The 10,618-nt window shown below is 40.5% G+C and overlaps 1 protein-coding gene across 4 annotated transcripts in view; it reads left to right on the top strand.

The window, feature by feature from the left end:
- The window catches only part of SYNJ2BP (synaptojanin 2 binding protein), a 46,776-nt gene continuing 36,158 nt past the window's right edge, over window positions 1–10,618 (top strand). For all 4 annotated transcript variants that reach the window (XR_014059214.1, XR_014059215.1, XM_081508856.1 and 1 more), the window contains exon 1: window positions 1–164. Coding sequence is in view for 2 of the 4 variants with exons in the window: in XM_081508856.1 (XP_081364982.1) it covers window positions 101–164 (64 nt within the window). In the remaining 2 variants the exon portion in view is untranslated. The remainder of the gene's footprint in view (window positions 165–10,618) is intronic.

Here is a 10,618-nt window from a genome sequence, read left to right as displayed (position 1 = left end):
GAAACCGAAAGTGCGGTGTTGTGGCCGCTGCCCGGAGTGCTTCTCACCTTCACCTGCGCCGGTCCTCGCCGACCCCGGTGGGGAAGCCAGAGAGTAAAATATGAACGGAAGAGTGGATTACTTGGTTACCGAGGAAGAGATCAGTCTCACCAGAGGACCGTCAGGTATGTGCAGAAGTAATCATCGTTGAGAGTAGAGTTCTTGAGGCTGCAGATTGCAGAGCGTACACCTCTTCTGCGGAGCCAGATTCTTTTGGCCCCGGAGAAGACGGGTCCCAACCAAGAGGTTTCCTGAAGCATTTGTGAGCAAACGGATGACTTGTCTTGGCATCCGGCGTTAGCCTGAGAGGATCTGAGGAGTCCACCTAATTTTGCAGTCGCTTGTTGGTTCAGTCGCTCAGTCGTGTCCGACTCTTTGCGACCCCGAGGACTGCAGCACGCCAGGCTTCCCTGTCGTGACCACCTGTTTTTCTAGTCAGGAGGGGTTTCTTTCTGCTAATGGTACCGGAAAATTCTGGGCGGGGTTTGGGGGAAGCCTGCTTTTTAGCCAGCACTGGTGAATACCACACCCCTCCTTCCATTTGTCTGCTCTCTATTTCTGAGAGACCGTTTAGTGAAAATGGAAGCATAAACGGTGTGAACTGTAATTCATATCGGTTTTCTCGCTGCTGGTATTCTTCCCTCCCGCCTTTCATTTCTAGAAAATTCATTCAGAGGGTTAACTGGAATGTTAAAGCAGAAAGAGACCTTAGAGATCCACTACAAATGTTCACAAAGCTGGTTTCGCTTCAAAATTATCCTACTTTGTTTGGTTTTTCTTTTTTAAAGTAATTCCTAGAACCCATCTCTCTGAATTTGGATTCAGTGCAATTGTTTCTTTGTTTGGGCTTTTTCCTCTTTTCCTCCCAACAAACCTGTCATGTGATTCTGATACTACCAAATCTTCATTTTCGCCTCCAGTCCTCTTATCTCCTGATGCTCTTGACTCCACTAGGCTCTTAACACTACCACATGCTGCCCACTTTGGCTTTTGTTGCCTTTCCTTTATAGCTGTCTAGTGCTTTAAGAGCTTAAGCTTTGGGTTTATGTAACCTCTTATAGTTCATTGATACTCATTAGCTAACTTTACTGATATAAGCTTTAATGTATCATTTGTAAAGTGTGCATAATAGAGTACATTTCTAAGGGGTGTGAGAATGAAATCAGTTAATCTGTAAAATATTTAGAACATTGTGTGATAAGCACTGTGTGTTCATTACTCTTGTTTTTATTGTTAGGAAGTAAATGAAGGTTAACACACTAAATCTTGCTAAATACTGTTATTTCAAGTCTTCAACAGCTCATCAAGTACCAGGCACTCTATCTGAGATGTTTTTGTAAGCCATACACACCTGTCTGTTGCCATCACTACTACCAAGCCAGTCTCTCTTTTCTCATCTGAAATTTTGCAGTAGCTTGACTACAACTCATGTATTATTTTTCATAAAATATGGCCCAGAATCATCTTTGTCTTTTTTCTTGTTATAAAAAATTGGAAATCAGCTTAATGAGAGTGTAATTTATTGCTAATCTGCATGGTTAAATGCCATGCTTCATAGGAGCTCCTTAACTTTTGTCAAAGGCTCATTCAGTATGCCCAAATCTCTTAGGTATACTTCTCTTATTTAAGTTTCTCCTTCTCTTCCTGTTAATCATTATTGACTTTTGAAACTAACATAGAAAATTATTGTTAAACCAAAATCTGTTTTTCAGTACTTTTCATCCATTGGCACTTGTTCTCCTAGGGCCAATTGAAACAATGGTAGTTGCAAGTATTTAAAGTCAGCTGGCTGTACTGCTGTTTTGTCTCTTCCTTCTAAGCCTAAATATCTCTAGTTGTTAAACTAGTTCTCTCCTGTTGTGATTTGAGGTTTGATTCTTGTTTCCTGCTTAAGAATTTAACCTATTTTGACATAGTTCCATCAATGTAGTATCTGCAGTATTTTCAGAATCACCTGACTGGAGCAGAGCAGCACTCTGATATTTTCTTGTTTATTTCAGTCACTAAATATTTTTAAAGTTTAGTGTAATATCACTTCACCTTTTTGGTAGTTACATAACAGAGTTGCTGATGTTCAGCTGACCACTTACTGAAATTTTTCTGATCCTATTGATCTTGCAAACCTGAAGTTCCTAGTATAACCATTTTTCTGAATTATTGGAATTACGGAAAGGATCAAAGCACTGATCAATAATAATTTTTCTAGCTAATGTATCTCACCTTAGACTTGTTTAATTTCTGTTTTCTATGTGCATTTATTCAAAATGAATGAATTTATTCACCTAGTGACTTTTAATTTTTTCTAAGCATTTTCATGTTTTACCCATAAAAGTTGATAAACTTTCAAAAATTTAGATGAGTAGAGCCACAGACTTTTGAAGTTTGGTTGGTTCATTTAACAAGGTTTCAAGTTTCTGTTTATCACGTGCCATAGCTAGTTACCTGCTATATGGTGTTCCCAAGAAGTCTCACAGTCTGACTCCACTTTTCCTCACTGTGTCATCATTAAGATATATAGGGAAGAAGTCAGTTATCACACCTAGAAGCTTCCAGTCATTTGGGTAGTCCCAAAGTAGCGGTCTTGTCTTTTTTTGGGTAGTCCCAAAGAGCAAACTAGGAAAAGCCTCTAGTTCCAAATATGCATTTCTGTTTGTAGGCTGTATTGTCACTCTTTGTTTCAGTACAGCTTCCTTTGCAGGGACCTGATAATTTTATCAAGTAATTGCAAGAATGTATATACTTTTGTTTTTGTGTGTGAGTGTTCTGTCAGGGACAAGGGTCTCGGAGAATTCCAGTGTTTGGGCCCAATTTGCAAGGCAAATGAACCTGTTCTGTCTGGTCTTGCTTACTGCACAGGGAATAAAATCTTGGAAAAATTATGACAATGAAGTGAGTATCTGGTGTGGCAAAAAGAAGCTTGATATGTTAGCTTGGCATCTATCCTATGCCTTCTTCCTCAGCCATGTAAGGAGTGTCTTAGGTTGGATGACTGGAAGTTTCGTCCTCCTCCAAGAGTTCATGATTCTTTGGCCCACTCCATGTGTTGTTTCATGAGTCCTGCCATTTTTAACTAACAGTAGGTAGTCTAAAGAATCAGTTGAAATTTCAAATGCCTTTAAGGATTTGAAGAGTTCCCTTTTTATCCTTTACAAAACACTCTTCTTTCCGTGGAAATCCAGCTTGATTATAGTCTCAAAGCCTCCTGCTTTTTCCTTTATCAAATTGGGTTCTTCATGTTGGAAAGACTCAGTTACTCTTAAGAAGTATGACAATGAATTTAATCTAGATTTTTTTACTTCATGTTGGATATTAGGATTCCTTGTTCAGGACTGAGTTCTCAGTAAGTTTCAACAAGTTGCTCCTGATTACCATCTTTAAAAAGGGAGCAGAATTTCTATTCTTCTACTTTCTTTAAAGGAGTTGCAGAGGATAATGGGATGGAACAGTGTTTTAATAATGAATAATTAGGGAATTCCGTATTATCTTTCTGGCAATATGCTAGTTATTTCATACACACACACACACACATACATATATACTGTTTTTTTCTTCAAAACCACCATGGGTGGTGATTAATCCATATTATTAGATGAGAAAATTGTCTCTCAGAGAGGTTAAGCATTTCCCCAAGTTCTAAAGTCAGTAAGTTTCAAAAGCCCAGAATTTAACCCAGATCTGTTGATCCCAGTGTTCCATATACTACCGCCTAGTATAGTAGCTGCATTTACTAGGCTGCCTAGTCACATGGCTTTACAACATGCTTCTATAGCTGAGCATCTATCAGCTTTTTTTTTTCTACTTCTGTCTTAAAAAATTTCTTAATAAGGTTGACCCTTGAAGCAGTCTTTAGAGATACAGTTTTTATAGCATATACTTTTCTCACTCTATGTGTTTTTCCACATGTTCCATCTCTTTGTTTCTGGAATCTTAGTCAGTTTCCTACCCACTACATTGTATTATGACCAAATTCATTCTTCTCTCTCAAATTGTGTTTAGTGGAGAACCTTGTTTATGACTTTTTGAAAGGTGAACTAGACCATGTTACTAGTTATCTTTATGTAACAAGATATTATATTTTTTGATATTAATCAATTTGCCTAGTCATTTCATGAACATCTGCTGACTACTCTGTGGCATGTGCCAGGCAAGGCATTAGGAAAACAGGAAATGAAATATATATCCTTTGAATCAGAAGAGTTCAGACTGAAGTTGAGGGAGGAGGAGAGATAAGTAAGGAAGCAAATATAGAAATAAACACTATTTTTTTTCTCCCTATGCTCTCACAGGACTCTGTGATCTTTCTAGAGTGGTTCAGAGTATGGATTCTTAAGTCACACAGCGTGCACAGTCTCTTCAGTTGTGTCGGACTTTGTGCGACCCTGTGGACTGTAGCCTGCCAGGCTTCTCTGTCCATGGGATTCTCCAAGGCAAGAATACTGGAGTGGGTTGCCATGCCCTCCTCCAGGGGACCTTCCCAACCCAGGCATTGAACCCACGGCATCTCCTTCATCTTCTGCATCTCAGGTGGATTCTTTCCAGTCTCACAGACCTGCATCCAATTCTTAACTCTGCCACTTAAGAGACATGATCTAGTAGAGACCAGGCATATGCATTCATTTCTTGCACAAGGGCTTATCCTGGAATGAGAGAATAAAGATGCTGGTGACTGAACAAGAATGCATAATCTAAACATGGAGAATTATGTTTTATCTGGCAGTCTTCCTGGGGACTTCAGGCCCACAAGACAGCTACTCAAAGAGCTCTGAGGGACTGCTGCAAAGTAAAGGAGGAGCCAGAATATTATAGGGATTTTTGCAACAAAGACCAGGTAGTCAGAACATCAAAAGATTACCGTTAATGAAAGAAAACTAGGTATCTCAAGTTAGGGAATTTAAGGCTTTTCTGTGTATGGGAAGATGCGAGTCTGGATTCATTGAAATCATTCCTTTGATACACATCTTAGGTATGTAGGGCCAGTATCCTGTTCTTTCCCATCCTGAGCCCTCTTGGGGTGCACCGTTGGGGGTGGCTGCAGTAGCTGAGGGCTTGCCAGTGGGTCAGCCTGTTTGTTTCCACCCTGATTTCCCTCAGAGCTCACTGTCAGGAGCAGCTGTAATATGATGGCTTAATGGCTGCAACATCCTTTGTTTACCAAAGTGACAGGCAACCTTTTTCATCCACAATTTCTCCCCTTGGTCGTAAATTTGACCAACATTTGGGATAAACATTTCATGACTAATTTTTGTCCCATGAACCTCCCTAGGAAGGCTCATTCCTAGATCAGACAAAGATTCTGTTGCTCTGCCACTCAAGGTGCTATTCTGGATTAGGCCCTGTTGATAATTTAAAATTCTCTGGATCCCCTGTCTTACTAATTTATTATGATCCAAGAAATGTTTTTTCCTTGTTGCTTCTTCCTATACCTAGAGTTGCACTGTTATAATTATTCTATGTAGAGTTATATATGTTTAACTCTTAAGACGTCATTAGTTTTGTTGGAGGCCTGGAGTAACACAGGAGACAACAATCTTACAAAATGGGCAGGATGTAAAGAACACAACCAGTAACATTAACAAAGTCAAGTGCAGCAGAGAGACATAAAGCACAAACAATTAGGAAACAAAGAGAACAAATTAAACCAATGATTAGTATAACTAGTTGTAATCTGGTGGCAATAAACCATCAAGTCCACAGGCGAGCCAGCTGGAGAAGCCAAATTATGGAAGGATCAGGCATAGATAGATCAAATGCTTACCTATATATTTGAAAGAGAAGTGTAGGAGCAATGAAAAGAGGCCCTGATGTACATCCTGACAGGTATTGCCTAAAACATCTTTGGTAGGTATTGACTAAAAAAAAAAGCACAACCTAGAAGTTGAAAGTTATGTTTTATTTGGCAGATAGAACTGAGGACTTAAGGCCAGGGCAAAGCCTCTCAGGTAGCTCTCAGTCTGCTCCAAAGAGGTAAGGGAGGAGCCAGGATATACAGGAGTTTTTGCAACAAAGACCAGGTAGATCAGAGCATCAAAAGATTACTGTTAAGTTAAGAAAACCAGACATCTCAAATTAATGAATTTAGAGCTTTTCTTTGTGGCTCGAACCCAGGTCTCCTGCATTGCAGGCGGAGTCCCCACCCTCCCCGCCCCCCCACCATCCTTCTGAGCCACCGCCTCTTTTCTTCTGTATATGGGGTGATGCAAAAGTCTGGGCTCATTGAAGTCATTCCTTTGATATGCACCTGAGCTCTATAGGGCCAGTATCCTGTATCTTGCTCTGAATCTCCTCAGGGTACCTCATTGGAGACGGCCAAGCAGTGGCTGACTGCTTGTTGACAGGCATCCTGTCTCAATCCTGAGTTTGTTCAAGGTTCATCTTCGGGGGCGGCTGTAATGTGATGGCTTGATGGCTGCAGCAACCTTTGTTTACTGATGTTGTAGGCGATATTTTTTTCATTCACATAGGCCATATTCTTTGTTGCTTCCATCAGAGGAGGCACCAGGATGGAGAGGGACTGAGTTGAGCACAGTACATTTTTTTGTTGCTGTATCATCTTTCTGTTCCTTTGAGATTTAAGATTTCCCTTATTCTCTCCTTGTTTGTCATGCACGCTTGTTATTCTCTTTTGGGAGAAGTAACAAATAAAAAGTGACATATTTTATCTTTGGACCAGAGTTTCTCCAGAGAATATAATAGTTTTGAGTGAAAAGATGCCTCATTGTTAACCTCTTGAGTCACTTATTTGAATCCTTCTTTCTGTCTGCACATATATTGAGCAATGACAATAGGGCAGGTTTCTGTGCCCAGCACTGTGGATACAAAAGAGAACTGAATTTTAATGTAATTGCAGTGGGTAGCTGAGCATAGTGATTAAGAGCCAGAATGCCTGCATTGCTAGCTACGTGTGCTTGGGCAGGTTACCTCACTTCTCTATACCTTGATTTCTTGAAAATGAGGGTATTAATAGTACCCACTCAGAGTCTTTGTGAGAATTAAATGGGGTTTTATTTTGTTTTGTTTTACAAATGATGTTGATTCTGTATCAGGTACTTGTCTAAGCAGTTTGCCAAAAATAACTCATTTAATTAATTTAATGGTGCCTGTCATTACTGCTGCTGTGTAGAAGATAGACTTTACTAGGGTAAGAGCTGAGTCATCTAGGAAAGGCAGGGTAACCTATCTCACGGGCGTTTTAGGAACATTGGGCTTTCCTTCCTGTGTTTCCTTTCTTTTGTGCCTTTTTTTTTCTCCCCAGGCTCTTTTAAAAAGCCTGCTGGAGGCTTTTTAACAGAGACATTTTTAACCTTGCTTCATTTCCCCAGAATTAGAAATGTTAGGAATTCCTGCCTTGAGTGTTATTTCCAATGGTTTAACAGAAACTTAACACCAACTGAAGTCCATAGGTGTACTGGGTACTGTGTGGGACAGGATATAGAAAAATAAACAAAAGCCAATCCCCTGCACATGGATGTTTATAGCAACTTTATTCATCATTGGAACTTATTATTGCAGTAAAGAGTTAATTAAACCACTCATTTCAGTGAAGTGTGTTTCTAGGCAAAAGGAATGTGGTGGTTTAGTCGCTGAGTGGTGTCCAACTCTTGCAACCCCATGGATTGTAGCCTGCCAGGCTCCTCTGTCCATGGGATTCTCCAGGCAATTATACTGGAATGGGTTGCCATTTCCTTCTCCAGAGGCAAAAGGAAGAGGACATTGAAAATCATGGAGACATGGAACACTTATGTGTAAAAGTGTCAAAAGCAGGGAGGTGGTAATTATTATTTTTTTTTAATTAAGACTTTATTTATTTAGAGCAATTTTTGTTTCATAGCAAAACTGAGAAGAAGGTAAAGAGATTTTCCATATCCCCCATCCCCACATATGCATGGTGGTTTAGTCACTAAGTTGTGTCCGACTCTTATGGCCCCATGGACTATAGCCTGCCAGGCTCCTTTGTCCGTGGGATTCTCCAGGCAAGAATACTAGAGTGGGTGGCCATTTCCTTCTCCAGGGGATCTTCCCCACCCAGGAGTTGAACCCAGGTCTCCTGCATTGCAGGCAGATTCTTTACTGACTGAGCTACCAGGGAAGCCACATATGCATAGCCTTCCCCGTTATTGACATCCCCCCCCAACAGTGTTTGTTACAGTTGGTGAACCTACACTGACTCACTGTAAATACCCAAAGTCCAGTGGTTCACATTAGAGTTCACTCTTTGTGTTGTACCTTCTACAGAAATGGACAAGTGTAGAATGACATATGTCCATCCTTACAGTATCATACAGAGTGTTTTCACTACGTTAAATCCTCTATGCTACATCTATACAGCCCTCTCTTCCCCCAACCCTAGTAACCACTCATCTTTTTACTGTCTCCATAGTTTTGCCTTTTCCAGAGTTTCATACAGTGAAAATCATACAATATGTAGCCTTTCCAGACTGGCATCTTTCACTGAGTAACATGCATTTAAGGTTCCCCATGTTTTTTCATGGCTTGATAGTCCATTTCTTTTTAGTGCTAAATAATAGTCTATTCTCTGGAGAAGTGTGAGAAGTAGGGGAGTGTAGTCATATTTTTTGCTCAATTATTTGAACAAATTATTTCAGCAAATTTGGAAAACTCAAAAGTGGCCACAGGACTGGAAAAGGTCAGTTTTCATTCCAATCCCAAAGAAAGGCAATGCCAAAGAATGCTCAAGCTACTGCACAATTGCACTCATCTCACATGCTAGTCAAGTAATGCTCAAAATTCTCCAAGCCAGGCTTCAGCAATACGTGAACCGTGAACTTCCAGATGTTCAAGCTGGTTTTAGAAAAGGCAGAGGAACCAGAGATCAAATTGCCAACATCCGTTGGATCATCAAAAAAGCAAGAGAGTTCCAGAAAAACATCTACCTCTGCATTATTGACTATGCCAAAGCTTTTGACTGTGTGGATCACAATAAACTATGGAAAATTCTGAAAGAGATGGGCATACCAGACCACCTGACCTGCCTCTTGAGAAACCTGTATGCAGGTCAGGAAGCAACAGTTAGAACTGGACATGAAACAACAGACTGGTTCCAAATAGGAAAAGGAGTTCGTTAAGGCTGTATATTGTCACCCTGCTTATTTAACTTATATGCAGAGTACATCATGAGAAACGCTGGGCTGGAGGAAGCACAAGCTGGAATCAAGATTGCTGGGAGAAATATCAATAACCTCCGATAGCAGATGGCATCACCCTTATGGCAGAAAGTGGAGAAGAACTAAAGAGCCTCTTGATGAAAGTGAAAGAGGAGAGTGAAAAAGTTGGCTTAAAGCTCAACATTCAGAAAACTAAGATCATGGCATCTGGTCCCATCACTTCATGGCAAATAGATGGGGAAACAGTGGCTGACTTTATTTTGGGGGGCTCCAAAATCACTGCAGATGGTGATTGCAGCCATGAAATTAAAAGATGCTTACTCCTTGGAAGGAAAGTTATGACCAACCTAGACAACATATTAAAAAGCAGAGATGTTACTTTGCCAACAAAGGTCTGTCTAGTCAAGGCTATGGTTTTTCCAGTGGTCATGTATGGATGTGAGAGTTGGACTGTAAAGAAAGCTGAGCGCCAAAGAATTGATGCTTTTGAACTGTGGTGTTGGAGAAGACTCTTGAGAGTTCCTTGGACTGCATGGAGATCCAACCAGTCCATCCTAAAGGAGATCAGTCCTGGGTGTTCATTGGAAGGACTGATGTTGAAGCTGAAGCTCCAATACTTTGGTCACCTGATGCGAAGAGCTGTCTCCTTGGAAAAGACCCTGATGCTGGGAAAGATTGAAGGCAGGAGGAGGAGGGGATGACAGAGGATGAGATGGCTGGATGGCATCACTGACTCGATGGACATGGGTTTGGGTGGACTCCGGGAGTTGGTGATGGACAGGGACGCCTGGCGTGTTGCAGTTCATGGGGTTGCAAAGAGGCGGACACTACTGAGCGACAAGTGAACTAAACTGAACTGAAAATTCATATACTGAAACCCTAAGCTCTAATGTGACTGTATTTGGAGACAGGCCCTTTTATTGAAGTAATTAAGATTAAATGAAGTTATAATGATGGGGCCCTGATATTATAGAATTAGTGTCCTTAGAGAAAGTGACCCAGAGAGCTCACTCTGTCCTTGTGCATATACAAAGAAGTCATAGGAGCAAGAGCAAGATGGTGGCCCCCTACAAGTTAAGAGAAGAGGCCTTAGAATGCAATCTGTCTTGCTGGTACCTTGATCTTAGACTTCCTAAGCTTCCAGAATAGAATTTCTTCTAAGTCACTCAGTCTGTGGTATTTTGTTATGTCAGCCCAAGAAGATTAATATAGTTATTTTTATCGATTTCTAATTCAGTTCTGTCTTTTGAAATTTATTGGACTTACTTTATTGACCTACCATCAATCTTTGTGAACATTTCCTGTGCGCTACAAAAGGATGTTTATTTTACAGTTGCTGAGTATGTTGTTCTGCAAATGTAAATTAGATTAAGTTCGTTCTTAGTGTTGTTCAAAGATTCCATATTTTTACTGACTTTTCTGTTTATTTGTTCTGTCAATTACTGAGGGAGAAATGT

Source organism: Giraffa tippelskirchi, chromosome 7, assembly GCF_054371585.1.
Source record: "Giraffa tippelskirchi isolate mGirTip1 chromosome 7, T2T-mGirTip1v1.2.pri, whole genome shotgun sequence".
In the NCBI taxonomy this organism is placed as follows: Eukaryota; Metazoa; Chordata; class Mammalia; order Artiodactyla; family Giraffidae; genus Giraffa; species Giraffa tippelskirchi.
This window is presented reverse-complemented; position numbering and strand designations above follow the sequence as displayed.